At 43.5% G+C, this 25,352-nt stretch overlaps 1 protein-coding gene across 3 annotated transcripts in view; it reads left to right on the top strand.

The window, feature by feature from the left end:
• JHY (junctional cadherin complex regulator) overlaps positions 1 to 25,352 on the top strand; it is a 38,612-nt gene that overhangs the window by 5,176 nt on the left and 8,084 nt on the right. For all 3 annotated transcript variants that reach the window (XM_079954687.1, XM_079954688.1, XM_079954689.1), the window contains exons 3-4: positions 2,678 to 3,182; positions 22,725 to 23,395. In XM_079954687.1, the coding sequence (XP_079810813.1) occupies positions 2,678 to 3,182; positions 22,725 to 23,395 (1,176 nt within the window). The remainder of the gene's footprint in view (positions 1 to 2,677; positions 3,183 to 22,724; positions 23,396 to 25,352) is intronic.

The raw sequence follows: 25,352 nt of genomic DNA, 5'->3' as shown, positions 1-25,352 counted from the left end.
TCTGAAATATTATATGGAATTGGCTCCTATGGCTGAAGTTTGGATTTTGGATTTGATATCCCGCTTTATCACTACCCGAAGGAGTCTCAAAGCAGCTAACATTCTCCTTTCCCTTCCTCCCCCACAACAAACACTCTGTGAGGTGCGTGGGGCTGAGAGACTTCAAAGAAGTGTGACTAACCCAAGGTCACCCAGCAGCTGCATGTGGAGGAGCGGGGACGCGAACCCGGTTCCCCAGATTATGAGACTACCGCTCTTAATCACTACACCACACTCGCTCTCACTGGATAATTTACAGTGGTACCTCGGGTTACATACACTTCAGGTTACATACGCTTCAGGTTACAGACTCCACTAACCTTGAAATAGTGCTTCAGGTTAAGAACTTTGCTTCAGAATAAGAACAGAAATCGGGCTCCAGCGGTGCGGCGGCAGCAAGAGGCCCCATTAGCTAAAGTGGTGCTTCAGGTTAAGAACAGTTTCAGGTTAAGTACGGACCTCCAGAACGAATTAAGTACTTAACCCGAGGTACCACTGTACATGGTTGGTGTCTCCAGGCATTCGAGGGCTCCTGGCCAAGACACTCTCCATGGGCCACCCTCAGTGAGTTTACTTCCTCACTCCCATTGCCACCTACTTGCTTCCCAGGTAGGGGGAGCCACTGAGCAAGCAGGAAGTGGCAGCTCCTCCTCCTAGTGGTCACCAGAGCAAGAGGTCGAATGACAAATGGCGTTCAGGTTGTAATGGTGAAAAAGAGGAGCAGACCCAGGGGAGTCTTCTGTCATGGGCCACCTGTTGAGATGTGGACCCTTGACAGAGGCCCGTCCATGCTAATCCTTGGCACCAGCCCTGATTGCAGTTGATCCTAGGGTTAAGCTTTTGGCCTGTATAGACATTGGCCAAAGTAGCTTTGATTTTACTCCTTCCTGAAAGACATCCAGCTCCCATTTCAGTTTGAAAAATTGTCTCACATCCACCACCCCAGGTTCTTATTTGGAAAGCCAGTGCCACATACAGGTGAAACTCGGAAAATTAGAACATCGTGGAAAAGTTCATTTATTTCAGTAATTCAACTTAAAAGGTGAAACTAATATATGGGATGGACTCATGACATGCAAAGCGAGATATGTCAAGCCTTTATTTGTTATAATTGTGATGATAATGGCGTATAGCTGATGAAAACCCCGAATTAACAATCTCAGAAAATTAGAATATTAAATGAAATCAACAAAACAAGGACTGCAAATAGAGAAATATTGGACCTCTGAGAAGTAGAAGCATGCACATGTACTTAGTACTTGGTTTGGGCCCCTTTTGCATCAATCACTCCTGCCCACCTAGCAGTTCAAAAGCACTTCAAAGTGCAAGTAGATAAATAGGTACCTCTCTGGCAGGAAGGTAAACAGTGTTTCCGTGCGCTGCTCTGGTTTGCCAGAAGCAGCTTAGTCATGCTGGCCACATGACCCGGAAGCTGTACGCCGGCTCCCTCGGCCAATAAAGCGAGATGAGCACCGCAACCCCAGAGTTGGGCACGACTGGACCTAATGGTCAAGGGTCCCTTTACCTTTTACTGCCTCAATGCAGCGTGGCATGGATGCTATCAGCCTGTGGGACTGCTGAGGTGTTATGGAAGACCAGGAAGCTACAATAGCAGCCTTCAGCTCTTCTGCATTGTCCATGCCACACCACATCTCTGATTAGTGTCAGAGAGTCTGCTCTGAGTATGACCAACTCAGGCTACATCCCTGGGTAACAGACACTGAAAGCTCCTGGTTCAAATTTTACCTCTGCCATGAACTTGTGTGACCATACACAAGCCTTTTCTCACCCTCGCTCAGTAATATGGATTTTTTAAATTTGTGTTTAAGTTTCAGAACAGTCAAAAGAAAGTATACTGCTTCACACAGCATATGATTAAAATTTGGAATTCTCTCCACAAGAGGTAGTGATGGTCACCAACTTGGAAGGAAATCAAAGGCTGCTAGCCAGAGTGGTTGTGCTCTACATCAATGGTTGGCTTGATTCAGCAGAGCTTTCCTTATCCAGCAGAGCTTTCTTAAGTTTCTGTCTCCTTTCCTAAAAACTTCAAAGCCGTACTAGCTGCACAGGACATAAGGTACTGGAGACCAGCTGCCAGAGACCTTGATTTGAGATGTGCACAGACCACCGGTGCCTTCTAATAAGTGAATTTTTAGTGTCTGCTGGTCACCATTTGCTGTTTAACAAAAATGGAGCAATTGTTTCAAGTGACTGTAGATAAGTTGCTTTCTGGTTGTCACAAAAAACCATAACCTGCCATTGTAAGCTCTAAAACACCCAGGTATATTCCTTGCATCTGAACCTTAAAATTCTTATACAGTGGTACCTTGGGTTAAGTACTTAATTCGTTCCGGAGGTCCGTTCTTAACCTGAAGCACCACTTTAGCTAATGGGGCCTCCCGCTGCTGCCACGCCGCCAGAGCACAATTTCTGTTCTCATCCTGAAGCAAAGTTCTTAACCCAAGGTACTATTTCTGGGTTAGTGGAGTCTGTAACCTAAAGCATATGTAACCTGAAGCGTATGTAACCCAAGGTACCACTGTAATAGTTAGGGCCCATGACTGGGACTGTAAAATAAGAAGCCTTTGAAAATGATGCTTTTCTTGATCAAAACTTCCTTTTTGTTTGTTCCTTTTAGTAACGAAAAGGAAACAGTGGACAGGTATTCAGAGCTGAGATATAATCCCAACTGGAAGAATAATAAAAAGGCAGTAGGCTTTGTCGAATTAGATGGCTCTCCCCCAGAGGAAGACGAAGACTTGCCCGTTCTCTCCCTCAATTCAAAGGGCAGCCCTTCCCAGTTCAGATTCGTATACAGGCATCGTCAGCGCCAGGAAAGACCACAAAACAGACCACCTGTGTTTGACAGGGAGCTCTTGAACTCTTGCGATCAGCCTGCAAAGGTCAGCAATGGATCTTGTGGTTTGTACAACAAGGAACAGGAAGTAGTAGTTCTTTGCCATTATAACAGCTGTTCTAGTATACACAGCGACAGTTCTTCTACTCAGATGAAAGAGTTTAAACCAAGGCCTGAGAAGGACTTTGTCGAAAAGAACAAGCTCACTTTGGGACTAGCGATCCAAGAGAACAATTCTTATCTTCAGCGCCATGGTAAAAAGCAAAGGGAAGACCACGAAGGAGAGGTAGGTGAATGACCTCTGCTCAGAGCATTCTGACAGCGCTTAGCAATTATTTATATGTCAATGTGTTCAAAACACTTCATGTCTCAGATTTTATTTTCTTTAATTTGTACTGTGTGCAATGCAATACTTGCAAACCATCCAATAAAATGAGGGTTTGCGTTCCATGAAGTTGCCCCATTAAGCAGCTTATTTTTATCACTTTGTATTTAATAATGATGATGATGATAAATAATAATAATAATAATAATAATAATAATAATTTATTTGTACCCTGGCCTTCTGGCTGGGTTTCAAACAATGTTTTTAGAATGTTGTAAGCCTCCTGGAGTCCCAGTTTGGGAGAAACGTGAGACAGAAATACAATAAATAAATTAGTACCAGGACTTCCACCAGATGGGGTGCAGGGTTATGAACATATTTTTGAGACGGGGGTTACCTGGGAGTAAATCCGGTTGAACTCATTGTGACTTGCTCTTGAGTACACGTGTATAGGATGGCACAGTTTTGATTTATGTAGCAGATGACGTAGATATGCTTGCATATAAAAAACATGCATTGACTGTGAAAAGGATTTGATAAATCAAGCTACAATCTAGACAAAATGAAATCCTTTTCACAGACGATGCTTCCACCCCTACCCACTCCCAAATCAGGCATTTCCTTGAAGGGTGCTCTACATTACATCAGTCCTAATCTCCAGAACTTGACATGAACTTCTTCACACACTAGGGGGCACTGAATGAATGCTTTATTGATAGTTGGAGTCCTGGCAATTCCTTTCCCTGACAGCGATACAGTGGTACCTCGGGTTAAGAACTTAATTCGTTCTGGAGGTCTGTTCTTAACCTGAAACTGTTCTTAACCTGAAGCACCACTTTAGCTAATGGGGCCTCTGCTGCCGCTGCGCCACCGGAACACGATTTCTGTTCTCATCCTGAAGCAAAGTTCTTTTTTTAAAAAAAATAATATTTATTAAGGTTTTAAAGGTTACAGATAAAACAGAACAACACCAATTTAAACAAAAAACAAAACAGTGTATCACAATAGAAAAAAAGAATACCATACAAATAAAAAAAGAAGAAAAAAAAGATCAAGGAAAAAGGAAAAACAAAAGCAAAAAACACATCAAACCTTCACATAATATATCTTTCATTTGCTTGTTTCCTTGACCTCCTCCCACCTCCCTTTTTTGTATTCTAATTCAGTTAAATATTTCAGCAAATCCTTTCCCTCTTTATTTTATCCTTATTATCTATCTTAATGCACTATAATTTTACATTCTCTTCTTTCACCAATTAACAATCCGTTTTTGCTTTTTCTTTTTTAATCTTATTTCTCCTTAAAATTAATATATCTATTTGAACTTAAACTCTTAAAACATTTCCACTAGGGTCATAGAAATTTCATTCCATGATTTTTCTCTCCCTCATTAATTTTTTACAAAATTTCCAAATATAAACTTTAAATTCCCAAACTTCTTCCACCGCCTCCTCTCCCTGGTCTCGGCCTCTGCCGTCCCTTCTGTCAACTCCAAACAGTCCATCAACCTGGAGATCTTATATCCGAGGCTCTTAACTCTTCTTCACGTCCCTTCTGCCGATCTTGTTCATAATCTTTAGAACTAAAAAGCAGATCTCGGGGGAGCTCCATCTCAACAATGCCTTTATTCCTTCTTAGCAGGACAGCCAGATTTCCATAGTTAAAGCTAGGATCCATAAAGCATTCCAAATCTTGTTTCAAAATTCCTCCAAAACCAAAGGCCCCAAAAGCTCCAATCTTCTCCTGACCCAAATCCATATCCCAAAAGTCAATTGATCCCTGCATTGGGGATCTTTCCAACTTTCCTTTTCCAGACCAGGCCAGGCTCCAATCTTCAAGATCTGGCTTTTTCTAGTTTCAATCATAAAAGGCCTCAATTTGTAATCCTCAATTTGCATCTGTAAGCTCCCCCTTGTATTACTTTAGGTTCGACCACAGCAACTTTCTCCTTCTCCTTTTCAATGATTTGTTCAGTCACGATAGATTCCTGTGCCGGATCCTTGATAACTTCTGTATTAATACCCACTTTTGATCCCAAGATGTCAATTTTAATAGCCATAGCATCTATCTGTTTATGAAGCTTTTCCAGCAAATAGTTTGTCTTATAAAATGCAGACACTAAATCTTCCCTAACTGACATTCTTGGAATGTTCAAGGTCATGCTCTGGTTTCTCACAGTCCTTATCTTACAGCTGGATGCCTCCGCTCCACTCTTGTAACAGTTTCAACAACTCAGTCCTTTCTAACACAGTTCCAAAGGTGAAAAATAGTATCAATTTTCAGTTCCTTTTTCTTCTTTTAAAACACAGAAGTGGACAATGGAAACAGTATCTTTCTCTTATAACTAGCTGTCAAATTGTACTGTTCACCGTCAATGGACTTTTTCCTTCTTCTTTTTTCCTTTTTGCAGCCCATTCCCAGGTTCAGAGACGTGGTAATTTAGTTTTCCACTCTCTCCTGCAGGCACGCTTGATCAAAATTTTCCCCCTCTTCCCCTGCTTCCAAGGGCGGTTTAATAGTTTCAATCAATGGAAGTTTGATCCTTTACATGAAGCTTTCCAAAACCTTAGCTTACGAATACTTTGCTTCAGTCTATTTACAAAAAGGGGAGGCGGACTTCCTGTTTTGAGCCTTCCCCGTTCAATGCCGAATTAAGGTATTTAGAAATCCAATTTTCCGTTCTACTCACGGGTTGTTGTTTAAAATCCAATTGTCCACAGGAAAAAGTCAGCGCTCTCCGACAGCAGCAATGCGGCTTCACTCCGTGAAAGAAGCGGTCGATTCAAAGCACCGCGCCACTCACCCCACGTCGCTCCGGATTCCCGTACCGGGTCTCCCTGCGAGTAAGGGGGGCGCAAAAGGTGCCAGCCAAATCCCAAGTTTACAGGCTCTTCCGCCTGTGATTTCCAAGGGTCTCCGCCTTCGCCGTGGCGGTTCAGACCCTGTTTTCCACGGAGCAAGTTCCTCCCGATCAGAGGAGCTCCGCCATTGCCGGAGGCGCTAACCCGGAAGATGTGAGGGCGATCTGGCTGCGACATCTGTCACCCCATTGATCGCCAGGGTTGATTCGGCTGATCTGGCTGGTTAGGCGGGTGTCCCCTTCCTCCCTCACCGCTCCATGTGCGTCCCTCCCGAAGCTGCGCGCTTGGTGGAAGAGGACGACCATCCCAGATAGAAGGAGTGTACCGTTCTTCGGTCAAGGGTATATGATAGCTGCGCTCCCCTGCTAGAACCTCCAAACAAGCTGAAGCAAAGTTCTTAACCCGAGGTAATATTTCTGGGTTAGGGGAGTCTGTAACCTGAAGTGTATGTAACCTGTAGTGTATGTAACCCGAGGTACCACTGTATTTGGACATGCAAATTTTGCATATGGAATTCATCTGCTCAAATATTGCTCACTTTGAATGAAAGAAGATAAAGGATGTGTTGATATGTTGATTTTTCTATATTTGCCACTGCTGCAGAATTGGGAATATGTGTGCTGTAGCCTAAAGTCATGCCACCCCACAGATTTTACCTTTAAGCACCACATTTCCTTTAAGAATGTGCCACTGTTTCCAGTATAGCAGGTCTTTATTTTTGAAATGTGATTATAATGATATATGGTTCAGTCTGTTTAGGGCTTCAGCTTGAGCAATTACGCAGCAAATTTCAAATGTACAAAACACTTTTTCTGAATAATCTCCCATAGCAAGAAGGACCCACATTAGGAACACCACTATTTTTGCTCTCATTGGTGCACCTCCTAGTAGGCCATTATTAATATTGCCATTTTGCAGATGGGAGAAGCTGAGGCTAAGAGAATGACTTGCCTGAGGGCACCTAGTGAATTCACGACAGAGGCAGGATTCAAACCCAGGGACCACTTCATTTGTAATTTGGTCTCTCATGGCCCCATCCTATGCATGCTTACTTGAAAGTAAGTCTCACAGAATTCAGTAAGCCATACTGCCAAGTAAGCGTGCAAATGTTTCTTTATGCTTATGAAGCATTAGGACAGGGTGGGTGATTCTGGACTACAACTCCCATGATCCCGGGCCACTGGCCATGTTGGCTGAGGCTGAAGGGAGTTGTAGTCCCTCTATCTGGAGGGCCACAGGTTCTCCATCATTGAATTAGGGTGTGAAATTGCTATGGTTTCTTTCTTCCTTTCCCACTTCCTTTTGCGTTATAACTATTTGTAATAAATAATAATAATAATAATCCTACACCCATTCTCAATAGTTCTTGGTTAAAATACTTCCAGAGGTTTAAATGGAAGAGTAGGTTGAATTCTTCTGGGTTAATTGAATTATTGATCTAATGCAGAGGGAAAAGCACCCAGAAGTAAATAACTGGCAATGTGGAATGATGATAAGTGTGGTGTGGGAAGAGAGAAATTACCCACCAACAGATTTCACTTGAATACTTTGTGGTTTGTACATATTTAGCAATCAACTCAATGGAGCTATGTTTCTTGGCATGTCAAAGCGATTAATGCTGTTAGCCTCTGGAAGTTAAACCTTGGCATAGCATAATACCACCTTAATTGGCACAGAGTTTCAGCAAAACCTACTCTAAGGAAATACACTTGTTGTTTGCCGGTGAAAGGTAGCAGTTAAAAGAATGAGCTTTCCTTTGGCATGTTTCTGGGTCAGCCCTCACACCACAGACAAAATCAGCGGAACCCATAAACAGCTGAATCTAAGAAGAATTTACTGCAGAGCAGTTGACGAGATCTCCAGATTGTATCTTGATTCACCGGTTTGTCGAAGCCAACTTAAAAATAAGGGATTCCTCATGCTTGGCAGCTTATGTGTCCCTTAAGAAAAGTATTACCTTATGAAACAATATAAATACACATGTAAACAATTAAAATAAAATCTTAGATTAGCTTCACAAGGGAATTTTGTATTTTCAACCTCTTTCATAGTAATCTGGCTACAATATGAGTCTATTTCACACACGTTTCTTCCCGACTGAGTTTCAGGTGCATTTTTATGTACTATTTTGCTGAAATATTTTGCACTGATCTTTCTATTAACAGCAGTGACTCCCTCTTTCAGTGTTTATGGGTCCCATGGATGTTGTCTGTGGTCTTGCCTTTGTGAACACTATAAATAGTAGACCATGGGTAGGCAGACTAAGGCCCAGGGGCCTGATCCGGCCCAATCGCCTTCTAAATATGGCCCGCAGACGGTCTAGGAATCAGCGTGTTTTTACATGAGTAGAATGTGTCCTTTTAATTAAAATGCATCTCTGGATTATTTGTGGGGCATAGGAATTTATTCATTTTTTTCACCAAAATATAGTCCGGCCCACCACAAGGTCTGAGGGACAGTGGGCCAGCCCCCTTCTGAAAATGTTTGCTGACCACTGTAGTAGACAACTCCACCCGCCTTCAGCTCCTACCATTTGCATTGAGAGGGAGACTTCCAATAGCACTAACACATCTTTGCCTCTAACCACTCTCCTGGAACTCCGTATGGAAAAGTGAGCATAGCTAGCAGAGAACATATAAATTGCTTGGTCCCTCCTCAGCCAACTTGGTAAAAGGCTAGCATTAATTTATTTTACTAGCCTTCTAAGAAGTTAATAGCCTGTGCACCCTCTCCTCTGCATCCAGCCTGAAAACAAAGGCTATTTAGCCTCTTAGCAGACTAGAACCAATTTTTTGGGGGGGCGGGGGGGGGGGTTGGGCAGGATTCTCCTAACAAGCCCCATCAAGCAGAGGCCCTACGCAAGGACTTCTGCTTGTGCAATTGGGCTTTCCTCTGCCTTAGCACCCCCAAAATTGGCTTTAGGGGGAGTCGGGAGAGTGTCCAGAGCAGCGCACAGGGAGAAGAGGGTGGAATTGTCCTGACTGGCAAGCCAAAATGCTTGCACAGGTGGAATGTTTGTCATGGCGCAACATTAAATCCTACCTTTAGTAGCGTTTGGGGGCTTATTTCCAAGGCGACACTCATGGGAACTTATTTAATTTGTTAATTGCAGCTGCAGAGCGGGGGGTGCGTTTTTTGTTTGCTTGCTTGCTTTTGGACCTGCTGGGAGAAAAGGGTTAATCCATCTTCTGCTCCAAATCTGGGCTTTCATCAGCTGCTATTTACATCGGGGAGGGGGCAGATAAACACAACATTAAACCACATGTAATTTGACCTTGAGTGTCCACCTGAAAGATGCACATCTAAAAGAATGTAATGTGCAAAGCAGCCTTAAGGTTAGGTTATCTTGGAACAGTTAGCGGGGAAAGCTATATAAATGCTAATTATAATTATTGTTGCTACTCCCGTTGTTGTTAAATGGGTATACATCTGCGCCAGGCTGTACAAATCTGGGCTGAAGTGAATGTTTCCCTCGTTCAGATCGTATTTTCTAAAGCATCAACTTCTTTTGCAGTGCTGCCTGATTCCCTAAGAACCCGATGATGAGTTTCTTTGAGCACGAGAGCGAAGTAGCGGGGCCTATCTAGCTGAGCTGTGCTCATACTGAGTTTCTTTTCCTCCCTGTAAACCCCTTACTTCAAAGCGAGGAACATAATGTACGATTTTTTAATGGCTCTAGACCAAGGCACTCAGACTCTCTGTGCACTGTGCCTTACCTCCGTGTAAACACCTAATCAAGATTGCCTGCGCTCCAACAATAGCAGCCAAATGCAATTCGAGAACCACAAGCCTTTGAAGTCCTCCCTGCAAAGGCCGGTTTTCTAGTCCGGGATAATGACATCTCATGATTGCTGCCTTTGTTGTATCTTTTCAGCAGAGAAGCAATTACAGGCCTCAATTTAACAGAATAGACATTACACAGCTTATGATGCTCAAAATGCAATTTCATTTGATCATTTTCTCAATTTGATTGGCATTAATAGAACAGTTCGCTTCCAAAAAAAAAAGAAGAAGAAGAAGAAGGAAGGAAGGAGAGTGGGTCGAAGTTCTGTCCTGTTCTTCTTTCAAAGAGATAATGCAGAAGCATACTCCTACCTGCCCGGCGCACCGTGCGGCTTGTGGCGCTACCAAAACATTTTTTCTCCCAGCAGCCAAAATCTGTCCATCTCCGTTTGTTCTGGAAGAGCTGAGCTGTCGGGTGGCTTCTCAATATTTTTAAACTGCCCTGTGGTGCTGTGAGGGCTGATAGGCTCAGCCATTAATTAGTACTTGGATCAATGTGACTCAGCAAGAAGATTAATTACATGAGCTGAAGACCCCTGAAAGTTATGGTTCTGAATTTCCCTTGGTTTGATATGGCTACCCAGCTGCAAAGTGCTATCTGCCTTCCTGGAGCAGCGAAGGCAAATGGGGTCAGGCCACCAATAGCTGCGCCATTGCTCCTTTTGGGTCATTCTCAGCTGCATGCTATGTTTGCTCAGCACATTATTTCTACCCATAGCAGGACCTCACTGAGCATGCTTTATATCAGGAACAGCCAACAGGGCGCCCTCCAGATATTGCCGAACTGCAACTCCCATCAGCCCCCAGCCAGCCTGGCCCAGGGGTCAGGAGTTAACAGCGGTTGTAGTCCGACAACATCTAGAGGATGGAACTCTCTCAGGACAGCACCATGGAAGGGCGTTTTGCTGTACCTAGCTTCCTTATTTATCCAGACACAAACACGCTAATTACTGTACAGCTACAGTTCAGGCAGGACCTAAATGAGAGGTGGGGGGCAGGGGACTGTAATTAATTTAGCCTCCTCCTTAGAGTGTAATGCAAAAAGGGATTGGAACAATACGAGGCTTAAAGGGCTCATTTGGTCTCGTGCTCTTAAAATAAAAGAGAAATGCAGTGGTAATGCTTGCAATTGAAAGAGGAGTTAGGATTTGCAAGATTAATAATTAGGGGCATGTTTAAAGGAGCAGCCAACTCATGCTGTAGATAAACAGATTGTGGCCCAAACCACCTCACAAGGGGGGGAGAGAAGGGGCAAATGTCTGTTCCCCATTCGTTGTTTGTTTGTTTAAAGCATCTTCATCCTGTTCTTCAACCAAAAAAAAAGGTTTACAGATGTCACTGATGAAATAGTCTCGACCCTCAGGCTTACAACCTAAAAGTCATGACATAAAAGGAAAAGCGACTCGGGAGAGAGAAGGGGGCAAACAAGGGCTGCTTCTTAGGTTGAAATCCACCCCACCCCCTTATTCTGGGCTGTGAGGCAGGATAGGAAAATAGGAAGCTCCTTTATACTGAGCTAAGCCCATTGGCCATTCAGCTCAGTATTGTCTACACTGGCCGGCAGCTGCTTTTTAGGGTTTCAGATAGGAGTCTCTCCCAGACCTGTTTATTTTATTTTTAACAAAATGTATATATTGTCTGATTGTAAAAAGCAAACAAAGCTCTAAGCAGTTTACAACAATATAAAAGAAAACATTAAAAATTATTAGTAAAAGTTAATTAAAAAAAATGGTTTGGGAAATTTTCAAAATATGATTGAAATCAGCGGTAGCGAAAAATAAATGAAGCACATATAACTTCTGCCTATGAGTTTCTACATGCAAAGCAGATGCTGTACAACTTTCCCATTTCCCCTTACAGTATCCCTTCCCTTGCTCCTGCCAGCTCAGCTGGCTTTTGAATGGGCAGGAGGCATGCTTGCAGTACCTCTGCCAGTGGAGTTGGGCAGAAGGCCCTGAAATGGAGGGTTCTTAGTATGGGACTGCACCAGCTCAGAATCCGATGGGTCCTGAGCTGGTCTCACAACTGGCACTGGCCAGCATCAGACACAGTCCGGGCCTGATCCATAGCTGTCAACCTTCCTGTTTTTTGCGGGAAATTCCCTTATTCCAGCGCCGTTTCCAGCTGCTTCCTGCTGCTATTCCAGATTGTGAGATATCCCATAGACTGTCCCTGGGACAGTGAGGCTGCTGATCCCTTATTTTCGAGGCTGCTGATCCCTTATTTTCAAATCTGAAAGTTGACAGCTATGGCCTGATCACTGTGCAGCGGTGGACCTTGGGGGTCTCAAATTTCAGTGCCCCACTGCCGCTCTCCCTCCATTCTACATCATAGTTGTGGCACCCCCCTGTGGCACCTCTGAGACTCCGTGCCCAGTGCAACCAACCCAGTCGTGCTCCCCTGAATCCACCTCTGCACTGTGCCAGCATGGAGATGGCGCAGGGATCAGGATCCATCTGCCTGCCCCAGACTTCATCACTACCACTGTTAAGTGGCCATTTTGCAGATGCAGCACAGAGCCTTGGAAGCAGGTAGTTAAGATCAGAGGTGAAGGAGAAATTCAGTTCAGTTCTCTTTCAGAGGTAAACCCGCATCATTCTCGCTTTCTGAAGCCGTACCCAGACTGAAACTCTGCTATCCTCCGCAATTCACCCTTCACTGAATTTTGTAACACTGTTCTCCAACCAAACAACATGTATAAAAATGCATATATTTGGGCAAATGTTGAATATGTGAAGGAGAGCTATCACAGGATTGGTCATCTGTCATGGATGCTTTAGTTGAGATGTTCAGGGAAGTTTTTAATGTGTGACATTTTAGTGTATTTTTGGTCTTTGTTGGAAGCCGCCCAGAGTGGCTGGGGAAACCCAGCCAGATGGGCGGGGTACAAATAATAAATTATTATTATTATTATTATTATTATTATTATTATTATTAGGCCTGAATTGGAAGGGATTGGACTAGATGGTTCTCAGGATTCCTTCCAACTCTATGATTCTATGAATATTATTATTATTGTTAATTCAACTCACAGTATATACCACCCTATACCCGGAGGTCTCAGGGCAGTTCACAACAAGACCACAACATAAAATCAAATCAAAATAACCCAATAACCCCCCCAAAAGCCACATTTTAAAAGGGTGTTGGATGTCAATAAGATCAACCAAAAAGGTAAAGGTAAAGGGACCCCTGACCATTAGGTCCAGTCGTGGCCGACTCTGGGGTTGCGACGCTCATCTCGCTTTATTGGCCGAGGGAGCCAGCATACAGCTTCCGGGTCAAGATCAACCAAAGGCCTGGTTAAAAGGGAACTTTTTTTGCCTGCCGCCTAAAGGTGTCTAATGAAGGCGCCTAGCGAACTTCTCTGGGGAGAGCATTCCATAGACAGGGAGCCACTGCAGAGAAGACCCGTTCTCATTTTGCCACCCTCCAGACCTCTTAAGGAGGAGGCTCACAAAGGATGGCCTCAGAAAATGATCTCAGGGACCGGGTAGGTAAGAGGCGGTCATGCAATTGTTGACTCTTGAATCAACATTCAAATTCAGTACTTTTCAACTGGGTCAGTTTCACCCATGAAAGTCTCTTCAGAGTGCAAACCCGCCAACATTTCTCCAATGAAAATAGGGACATGTTGTTGTTGTTGTTGCTGCTGCTGCTGCTGCTGCTGTTGTTGTTTTACCCCTGGAAAATAGGGACACTTGGAGGGTCTGTGAGTGTTCTGATGGATACAATAGGGGCAAGTGGTATTGTATAGGGGAGCTCTGCCCCTAATCTGTCCACATTTTTTAAAACAGTATTTCAAGAGCCCTTGTATGTATAGCTGTATCTGACAAAGACTCTCCCCATATGATGGCTTTGAGAAAGGCCATTTCTCTCTCTTTCTTTCTTTTTAGTTGGATTGTGTGCTTGAGATTATGCTGTAACCTCTTGAACATACTGTTTTGAGTTTCCAGCTGCCCGCTCTTTAGGAGACAAGCCAAGGAGGAATGTTACGCTGCGACAGTAAAGCGATGCAAGTTTTTCTTTGCTGAAAAGTGAATTTTTAATTTTCCCCCTTTTTTCTTTTTACAACGCCGCTCAATGCACCCAAGCAGGAAAGCGATGGCCAGCTCACCGCTTGCCTCCGTCTCACGCCGAGATTGTAGGGCTATAAGCAATATTTGGCTCTGCATATAAACACTAATCACTAGAGAAAAGGTCTGGCTAACAGGTTATCGTCTTGTCACTGGGAGCTGGGATTCCCTAGTGCTAAAGCTTTTACTAAAACATTCTGCTCTATATGTGACTTAATACCTACCATTAAGCAGTTATTCTGAGTGCATACACTCTGTCTCCAATGCAAGTGTTGGACACAAAGGAACCCTGGGGAGGCTGGAGGATGAAATGGAGGAGTTCAGTGCGGACAAAGATTAAATGGATTGAGAAGGGCTTTGTGCGTTACCTCTGGGGAGTCCAGCGTCTCACCTCATGAGGAGTGGCACCTGAGGCCTTAACTGGAACTTGATGAAGCTTTAACTTTTCCCCCCGCAATCCATTTTGAGTTTGATGGTTCTTTAAAATGGTGAGGGAGACCTCTTAGCTCCTATTCAGACATTGACTCAGCCAGGGTCAGCGCTGCCATTAGGCAAAGTGAGTCAGGCGCCTCAGGTGGCAGTTGCAGAGGGGGCTGCAAGTGAAGAGAGCTGTTTGTGTGCTACATAGCCTGCCTGTGCTCTACCTTCGCTTGCCTGTTGCCCTTGAATGAGGCCCTCTTTTATTGCCGCTGTCAAAGTCAGATTCACCTGCCAGCCTGGTTGACTATATATATATATATATGATTTTCATATATATATGATTTTCCACAATGATAGCAAAAACCACAAAGCAGAGTGGTACACAAAAACAGAAAAAGAAAAAAGGAGGGGAAATAAACAGATAAACAATAACAACAAAATTCTTCACAAATCCAACCTTTTAAGCATCTTAGTTGACTTCCTCAAGCCGCTCCCTTCTAAGTTTCCTTGTAGTTAAAAGTAACAGCTTTCCAATATCATTATTAAACTAAAACAATTTCCAATTATAGTCCATCTTATTCTCTTTTCTTAACATTATAAATCTCATTTATTTAATTATAACTTAATTTAATCCTAGGCCTAGTTGTTTTCTTTCAAGTAATTTCTAGTTTTTTATGTTACAATATTTATTCAAATAGTCCTTAAATTTCCTCCAGTCCTCTTGGAACTCCTCTTCTTTCTGGTCGCGGATTCTTCCAGTCAGGTCAGCTAGCTCCGAAAAGTCCATCATCTTCATCTGCCAATCAGCCTGGTTGGCTTTTGTACATGGAAACGGGGGAAGGTGCCATCCTGTCCTTTACATGGAGGAGCAAAACACCTTGGACTAGTCCAGAAGCAGCCGATTGAACTTTTGCCCTCATCACCCCGAACCTAAAGCAATGTTTGATGTGGGCACAGAACAGAAGTCCATTTCCCCAAAGGCCAAATCAGGCAGTTCTACCCCTAGGGGGGAAAAGGTGAGCTGAAGATAGGAACACAAGGTGAGCTTGCGGGATCAGGCCAATGGCCCATCTAGTCCAGCATCCTGTCCCCTTGGTGGCCAATCAGATGCCTGTGGGGAACCTGAAAACTGGGCATGAGTGCAGCAGCTGATATTCAGAGGCATCCTGCCTTTGGCAGAGGAGGTACAATGCTGGTATGATTCAAACTATTCCAATATAGACGTTTGCATGAAGAACACACAGAGCACACATTAATTTTCATGGCACAGTGGCAGAAGCAGCATGCCCTCTTCCCGATGCCTCAGGTCAGTCCTCGATTTGCTTCAACTTGTTGCCTTTTCTAAACACAAGTGTTACATCTCTTTGGTAGGCAGTTGCATAGCGTGGGTTGTCAGCACCCGGGGCAAGGCAAGTAATTTGCGCCCCCTAACCCATGGATTTTAGCACTTGAGTCTCTTCCGCGCCCCCCCCCCCCGATGTTGCGCCCGGTGCGGCCGGGCCCCCCTGCACCCCCCACGCTACGCCACTGTTGGTAGGGCTGTTGGAGAATTAAAGGAACTTTGGCTCATCAGTTATACCAGGGCAGGTTGTAGCTAAGTGGTAAGGCATTCGCTTTGTGTGCAGAAAGCCCTAGATTCAACCAGTGGGATCTCAGGGTAGGGCAGGGAAAGGCTGCCAGTCAGTGTGGACAATATTGAGCTGCGTGGACCACTGGTCTCACTTACTATAAGGCAGATTCCTATGTTCCTCTGATTAAATTTGCATATGAGCAAAATGAAGAGTTCTGAAGCAGCTTCCTTCTTTATTTTTAGATGATCACATTTGTGTCATTTAGTATGTGTGGATGTGGATGGTAAGGGCTAAGAATTACTAAGAGGAGTCTGTACTTTACTTTTTCTATTTGCCTTTTTTTGTAGCTCCTATTTTATTGTATGATGAAAAACTTTAATAAAAAATCTCCCAGAAAAAAAGATTTGCCTTTTAACATGGCACTGACCATCTGTCAGTTTTACAACTGCTAGGTCACCCTGACCTAGCCACTGTGATCCACGCAACGGTCACCTCCAAACTGGATTATTGTAACTCGCTCTATGTGGGGCTGCCCTTGAGAGTAACCCAGAAACTCCAGCGGGTGCAGAATGCTGTGGTGAGACTCTTCATGGGGTCCTTGCCGCGGGAGCACATTCACCCGGTGCTATACCAGCTGCACTGGCTCACGGTGGATCATCAAATGTTTATTCGGCTTTACGCCCATCATGAAACACAACACAATAAAACAAATCAAATAAAACAGCGGACTCGTACAAGCCACAAGTAGTATAACACAGTTCACAACTCACAAGGACAAATATTAGCCCACGGTGGAGTACAGCATCAGGTTTAAGGTGCTGGTTTTAACCTTTAAAGCCCTATACAGCCTAGGACCCTCATACCTACGGGACCGCCTCTCCTGGTATGCCCCACAGAGGACATTACGGTCTTCAAATAAAAACATATTGGAGATCCTGGGCCACAGGGAGGTTAGGCTGGCCTCAACCAGAGCCAGGGCTTTTTCTGCTGTGGCCCCGATCTGGTGGAACGCTCCGTCACAAGAGACTAGGGCCCTGCAGGACTTGACATCTTTCTGCAGGGCCTGCAAGACAGAGCTGTTCCACCAGGCCTTTGGCCAAGGCACAGTCTGACCCCCCTCCTTCTGTAATCCTCATAGAACTCTAGCCCAATGGTTGCCATTAATTTGATTCTGAATTGATTTTAGAATGTATTTCAATTAATTGACTGTCATTTTATGTAAACTCTGCTATTTTTATTGTTGTTAGCTGCTCTGAGCCTGGCTTTGGCTGGGGAGGGCGGGATATAAATAAATTATTATTATTATTATTATTATTATTATTATTATTATTATTATGAACTAAAAAGGAGGAATTAAGAATCTGCTGACTGATTAATTAATTAAGTTTGAAAAGAAGTAAAATAGTTTATTAGTCTAACATTGTTTGGTCTAATGTTGCTGTTTGGTGATTTTGGCATTATTGTGCCATAATAGATTTGTTACTTTTTAGGGTGCCCCAAGACTTCATTTTTTTAACACTGATGTTTTTGCACTTATAATTATACCCGAGTCTTCTTCATCTTAGTGTCAGACCTCCTTAGGGAGGAGGGTGTTTGTTTCTAAGGAAGTTTGTACCAACACATTATTGCCTTGTTTATTTTAGGATGCAGTGGAGCACAATTAACTGATGCAGAAAAAATGTAAAACTCTTCTGAAATTGAATTATTGTTATTTTTCAATTTCACATTTTTTCCTGAGCCTGCAAGTACTGTGCTGGAAGGCAGGCAGGAAGGGAGCAGTCCTTGAACTTTAAGAAGATGACCGCTTACCACACATACACTTAATTTGTCCTGGTCAAACAAAATCCAATTTGCTTCTTTTTCATGAAGTAATCGTTTTCTGCTTGTAACATATGTAGTTCGCATGAACTGATAATCTTGCAAATGTTCCTGTGCAGAACCCTTAGATGCAAAAATGCCATGCATTGATTGCTTACTACTTGTGTAATACTTGAGGTATACACAGCGGTTAAAGCTTGTTTACATGGTACTTGGAGGGAAGGCAAATGCCTTCATTTTGACTCTGGATTGAATGCAGCCAAGGTCATGAGCAAAGCATGCATTCTTGACAAGCTATGATGCTAACTCTTTTGAAGATTGAGGCACCAAGGAATATTAGGGCAAGAGGGTTCATCAGTATTATCACAATTCCAAATTTTAACAGGCACTAGTAAAGTTGGCCAAGCCTGCTCATGACCTGATGTTTCAAAGCAATGAGTCCTTGAGCACCTCAACTTTAAGGTCATAGAGTTCCACTCTCCCTATCTACCTCAGTCACAAGGTCTATGAGCCTTCCCCTCATTCCTGTTTGGATTCAATTACAGCCTCTTTGCCCATATCCCAGTGGGTAGGCATGGTTTTATATGAGTCTTTGTCTACAGTGGTACCTCGGGTTACAGATGCTTCAGGTTACAAACTCCACTAACCCAGAAATAGTACCTCGGGTTAAGAACTTTGCTTCAGGATGAAAACAAAAATCATGCTCCGGTGGCACGGCAGCAGCAGGAGACCCCATTATCTAAAGTGGTGCTTCAGGTTAAGAACAGTTTCAGGTTAAGAACGGACCTCCGGAACGCATTAAGTACTTAACCTGAGGTACCACTGTATTTGTATTCTATTTGTATTCTATTTCTTTTTATTCGCTTATCCTCTTCAAGAGCTTCTCCCATTTCATCACTCAACCTGAGAGATGGTAGATTGTCCTAAAGCCATCCAACTAGCCTCTCGGCTGACCAGAGATTTGGACCCGGGTCTCTCTGACTCAATTCCAAAACTCTCTCCACTACAACACATTGGTATCAAATTTTATTTGATAGGTACATGCACAAAAAGGACCCATCGCCATCCAGGTTTAGGGCAGCTGTTGCATATAGTGTGGTAGCCTGCATGATATAGCAGTTAGTGTGTTGGACTAGCACTGGGTTCCAAATCCCCACTATGCTGTGGTGTTTTCACTGGGTCAGTCATGCTCTCTAAGCCTAACCCACATAGCAATCCCTCCCTTGGAGAGGCTGGGATAAAGATGTCATAATAAAGAAGCGTCGCTTGTGTCGCTTGCCAGCATTTTCAAAACATGATTCTCTACAAACATGGATAAAGCACAAAGACAGGTGATCTCCAAGGACGGGAGACTACCTAAGACTTTTTTTGAAATGACTGACAACTTGGACCTGATCGACATTTGGAGAACAAGAAATCCCCTCGAGAGGGAGGGAACATTCTTTTCAGAATCACAGATGACCTGGACAAGAATAGATCAAATATGGATTACTAGTGGGATGGCTCCTAAGATAAAGAAAGTGGAAATCTGCCCAAAGACATGCTCCGACCATAATGCAGTAAAGATGGAAATGAAAACAACAACAGCTGGCTCCTTCAGATGGAGAATGAATGACACCCTATTTAAAGATCCAGAGGTGTACCAAAAGGCCCAAAAGACTTTGAAGGACTATTTTGAGATAAATCTAAGGACAGAAGTGGAGAAACGAGTGATCTGGGACGCAAGCAAGGCCGTGATGAGGGGTTTCCTGATACAGCAGAATTCCTTGAAAAGGAGGAAACAACAGGAGAAGAAAGATAAAATTTTGGAAAAGATAAAAGACAGTGAAAAGAAATTGAGATCTAACCCAAAGTCACATGAGATCTTGAGACAAATTAAATTGTACCAGAAGCAATATATGGAATTGATGAACCAGGAGATTGAATGGAAAATTAAACGAATGAGACAAAAGACATTTGAATCGGCAGATAAATGTGGGAAACTCCTGTCATGGCAATTGAAGAAGAGACAGAAATTGAACACAGTCACAAGCTTGGAGGTAGATGGAAAGAATATTTCGAAACCAAACGAGATCAGCAATTGCTTTCAGAGCTATTTTAGAAGATTGTATGCACAAGGGCCGGAAAACGAAAGAGACATTGAAGAATTTCTTAAGAAATATGGATTACAAAAAATTTCGCAACAAAGTATGGCGTTTTTAAATGAGAAAATAACTGAACAAGAAATTGAGGGTGCCATTCAAAACATGCAACTGGGGAAATCTCCAGGGCCAGATGGACTAACCTCCAGATACTACAAAGCCTTGAAAGACTGGATAATTCAGCCACTTAAGGAGGTTTGTAACGAGATATTAGAGGGGAAAAGGGCACCTGAGACGTGGAAAGAAGCTTTCATCACACTTATACCAAAGACTGAGGTTGATAAAAAACAGATCAAAAACTACCGCCCTATATCATTACTTAATGTGGATTACAAAATTTTTGCAGACATTTTGGCAAAAAGATTAAAGAAGGTGCTGGTGGAGGAGATTCATAAAGATCAGGCAGGCTTTCTCCCGGGTAGGCATATATCTACTAATGTAAGGAATATAATTGACATCATAGAAATGTTGACAGTGAACATTAATACGAAGGCAGTTTTAATTTTCGTGGACGCGGAGAAAGCCTTTGACAATATATCTTGGAAATTTATGAAAAAGAATCTCCATGGGATGGGGGTAGGCCAAAGGTTTGAAAATGGTATAAGTGCAATCTATTCTGAGCAAAAGGCGAAGTTAATTGTAAATAATGTGGTTATGGATGAACTACCTATAGAAAAAGGGACACGTCAGGGGTGCCCAATATCCCCATTACTTTTTATATCGGTCCTGGAGGTCCTGTTAAATATGATTAGGGGAGATCAGCTGGTAAAAGGGATTCAGGTCGGAGCCAGACATTACAAATTAAAGGCTTTTGCAGATGATTTAGTACTGACCTTGCAAGAGCCAGACACTAGTACCAAAAGAGCTTTGGAATTAATTCAAATATTTGGCCAGGTCGCAGGATTTAAGTTGAATAAACAAAAAACCAAGGTACTGGAAAAGAACTTAACAAATGTTGAAAGGGAAAGATTCCAAGAGGAAACTGGGTTAGTGGTGGCAAAGAGTGTAAAATACCTGGGGATTAACATGACATCTAAGAATGTGAACTTATTTAAGGACAACTATGACAAGTGCTGGACTGAGATAAAGAAAGATTTAGAAATATGGTCAAACCTGAAGCTTTCCTTGTTAGGTCGAATTGCTGTGATCAAAATGAATGTATTGCCTAGAATGTTATTTTTGTTTCAGACGTTACAAATTGTTGATAAACTGGACTGTTTCAAGAAGTGGCAGAAAGACATATCTAAATTTGTCTGGCAGGGCAAAAAGCCCAGAATTAAGTTTAAGATACTTACTGACTCTAAAGAAAGAGGGGGGTTTGCCCTGCCGGACTTAAGACTTTACTATGAATCGGCAGCTTTCTGCTGGTTAAAAGATTGGCTACTTCTTGAAAATGCAGACATTCTAGATTTGGAAGGATTTGATAATAATTTTGGTTGGCATGCATATATCTGGTATGACAAGGTTAAAGTGTATAAGGGTTTTAAAAATCACATTGTCAGGAAAGCACTATATAATGTATGGATACGGTATAAAGATTTATTGGAAAACAGAACTCCCAGGTGGCTTTCACCTATGGAGGCTAAGGAGGTAAAGAAACTTAATATGACAACCAATTGGCCGAAATATTCTGAGATTTTAGAACAAGAAGGTGGTGAATTTAGATTACAAAGTTATGAGAAAATAAAGTCCAAGGTACGAGATTGGCTCCATTATTTTCAAATAATGGAGGCTTTCAAACAAGACAGGAAAATTGGTTTCCAGGTGGAGAAATCGAAATTAGAAACAGAATTGTTAGAACCCAATACTAAGAATTTATCAAGAATGTACAACTTGCTGTTGAAGTGGAATACAATAGATGAGACAGTGAAGTCTGCTATGGTTAAATGGGCACAGGACATAGGTCATGACATTATGTTTGCTGACTGGGAGCAGTTATGGACCACAGGTATTAAATTTACGGCATGCAATGCCTTACGAGAAAACATAATGAAAATGATTTATAGGTGGTACATGACCCCAGTCAAGCTTGCAAAGATTTATCATTTGCCCAATAACAAATGCTGGAAATGTAAAGAGACTGAGGGTACCTTTTTCCACCTTTGGTGGACCTGCCCAAAGATTAAGGCCTTCTGGGAAATGATTTATAATGAAATTAAGAAAGTGCTTAAGTGCACCTTTAACAAGAAACCAGAGGCATTTCTCTTGGGTATGGTCGGCCAGTTGGTGCCGAAGAAGGACAAGAATTTCTTTTTGTACGCTACTACGGCAGCAAGGATTCTTCTAGCAAAGTATTGGAAGACACAAGAGCTACCCACGCTGGAGGAATGGCAGGCGAAAGTGATTGACTTTATGGGACTGGCAGAAATGACCGGCAGAATCCGCGACCAAGAGAAAGAGACTGTGGAAGAAGATTGGAAGAAATTTAAGATGTATCTTAAGAATTATTATAAAACCGAGGAGTGTTAAAATGCTGAGGGAAAAGAAGACGTAGAATTGCAGCGATAATTGGGTTTAAAATTTAGGGTGGAATAGAGAAAGAGGATGAATTTATATTTAAATTGGGCAAGATAGGTTGCTGAATGAGGGTACTAAATTAAGGATGCAAAAAGGGAAAGGTATGGGGAAGTCCGGGAAAAGAGGGTTATGAAAATAAGGTTATGAAAATATGAGCTTTTTGTTTGTCTGTTTTTTGTTGTCTTTTGTTTTTGTTAAAAAATTGGAAATTAATAAAAATCTTTAAAAAAAAAAAAAAAAAAGCATTTTCAAAACATGATTCTTCATGAATGCAATATATATTGAGTTTCACGATAACTTTGTTTGCTTGTTTTAGGCTCACCCATACCAGTGGCCCAAGACGGGCAGAACAGACCCAAGCCAAGCTGCATCCCCAAAAGAAAGCTCTCTCCAGCATCCATTGGGAACCCAAGTAGAACTAAGAAGCCAGTATGGTGGATGTCACAATCTGTTAGAATTTGAGAATGCTTGTGCAGATTCCAGCTCTTATAGAGAAGTGCCTGATTTGGAGCAGGACGCCAGACGTCCGTTGCATCACAGGTTGCATCCAAATCCATTTGCTCCTCCTTCAGCTGCCCAGAGGTCTGGTCAGGACAGCCCGTTCTCTTCAGACTCGGCCAATGTTGTTCATCGGGATGGCAAGCAAAATTCCATGAACTTGACCTTTGCTAGGAATCCTCTTCAGCCAAGCTCCTACCAGAACTTCACAGGGTTTCCTTCACCATGTACTGGTGAAAAGAAGAAGTACCGATGTGATCCTGAAAACGCTTCTGGGTCCCACCACCAGTATCCCTATAGGCGTACAGTTTCAGAGCCTCGGTCTACCGCCAGACATGGCAAGTGTTGGAACCTCGTAGGGCACAAGAGCTTTTCAGATGCCTACAATGCTAATCTTCAACAGCCTGTAAACGGAGAAGTTTTGTCTTGGAACCCCAGACAGATTTATACAAAGAAGACCCTCGGCAGCTATGTTTCTGGTAACTCAGAGTAAGGATGCAGGATAATCAATATTATTAAAAGAGTCAGAGAATCAGGAGAGCATTGTAGATATATACAGGGCCGTCTTAAGCAAATCTGGCACCATGGTGCAAAGATCCCTCCGGTTCCCCCCCCCCCCGGCAACTCCAAAACAAGGGATGGGGTGGTAGAAAATGTCCTCTGCCTCCCCCACCACCCCGATCCCTGGCGTGGCGGCGGCGATTAAGAAGGAAAATGTGCTGGCAGACATGCTCTCCGGCGTGGGGCACCCGAGAAGGCAGCCCGGGAAGGCTACGCACCACCTTTTGCCAGGAAGCGGGAGGAGGACAGCGACAGGGAGCAGTGGCGTAGCGTGGGTTGTCAGCACCCAGGGCAAGGCAAGTAATTTGCACCCCCTAACCCATGGATTTGCGCCCCCTAACCCGTGGATTTGCGCCCCCTAACCCTAACCCCCAGATGTTGCGCCCGGTGCGGCCGGCCCCCCCTGCACCCCCCACGCTACACCACTGACAGGGAGCAGGGCAGTCTTTAGCAGATGCAGAGGCTTGGGAGGGAAGCTTCCACCCCAAGCCTCTGCAGGGGTTGCTCTCCTCCTGTGGAGGCTTGGGAAGGAAGCTGCATGCCCGCCAGCCATATAGTTGGTGGGGTGCAGCTGGCGGGTATGCAGGGAAAGGGGAGGCTGCCGGCAAAGCCGAGCAGCTCCCCCACTCACTAGGGCACCCCTGAGAGCCCGGCGTCCTGGCGCAATGAACCCCTAACACCAATGGGAAAGACGGCTCTGGATATATAGCTAGTATTTGCTCATTTTCTCTTGATTTGTGCCTGAAATTGCCATGATCCCCAATTAGCACATAACAGATAGTAACTTTTCCGCCGTATTGCCCATGTTTTTACCTATACAATTGTCTTGCAAATACCTCTCATCCACTGTAAGAGCTTTTTTCTAAAAAAATAAATAAATTGTTGTGCTGCTTCTAGCATTCAGCATGCATCTTCATCTCTCTTTCTCTCTCTCTCTCTCTCTCTCTCTCTCTCTCTCTCTCTCTCTCACACACACACACACACACACACACGAGAGAGAGAGAGAGAGAGAGAGAGAGAGAGAGAGAGAGGGGGGGCTTTCTTCTCCCACTTAGCAGCCAGGTGAGTGGGGTAGTGGGGAAGGCTCACTCATTTGTTTTACGGCACAGAGAAACTTATTTGGTTGTGCTATCACATGGTACTTAACTAGCCAGCCAAAGCCGTCACCTTGACAAAGGAACTGGTTTGGCAAGCTTGCTCTTATACATTCTACCCCACCAAATACAGGATTGCAGGTTCTGAAATGATTGCATCCAGACTGACCTCCCAACTCATAGCAGTTTGTTTGTTTTTCCAACCAGCTGTCGTCTTAACAGACTGCTTATTTCCACACTCCACTGCAATATATATCATGGAATCATAGAATCCTAGAGTTGGAAGGGACCCCAGAGGTCACCTTGTCCAACCTCCTTCAGTGCAGGAATCTTAACTCAAGCATCCATGACAGGTGGCCATCCAACCTCTGTCTTAAAATCTCCATTGAAGGAGAGTCCACCACCTTCTAAAGAAGCCTGTTTCACTGTCAAACAGCTCTTACTGTCAGGAAGTTCTGTTGGAATCTCCTTTCTTGCAGTTGAAGCCATCGGTTCAGATTCTACCGTCTGGAGCAGCAGAAAACAAGCTTACTCCATCTTCCATATGACAGGCCTTTAAATAGTTGAAGATGGTTATCATATCTTCTCTTAGACTCCTCTTTTCCAGGCGAAACATACCCAAGTCCCTCAACTGTTCCTCATAAGGCTTGGTTTCCAGACCCTTGGTCATCTTGGTTGCCCTCCTCTGCCCACGTTCTAGCTTGTCAATATATTTCTTAATCTGTGGTGCCCAGAACTAGACACGGTACTCTGCATGGGGTCTGACAAAGGCAGAATAGGGTGGTACTGTT

The sequence above is a fragment of the Podarcis cretensis genome (genome assembly GCF_951804945.1).
Source record: "Podarcis cretensis genome assembly, chromosome: 15".
NCBI classification, from domain to species: Eukaryota; Metazoa; Chordata; class Lepidosauria; order Squamata; family Lacertidae; genus Podarcis; species Podarcis cretensis.
The sequence above is the reverse complement of the archived record's forward strand: the minus strand, read 5'-3'. Positions and strand labels throughout refer to the sequence as shown.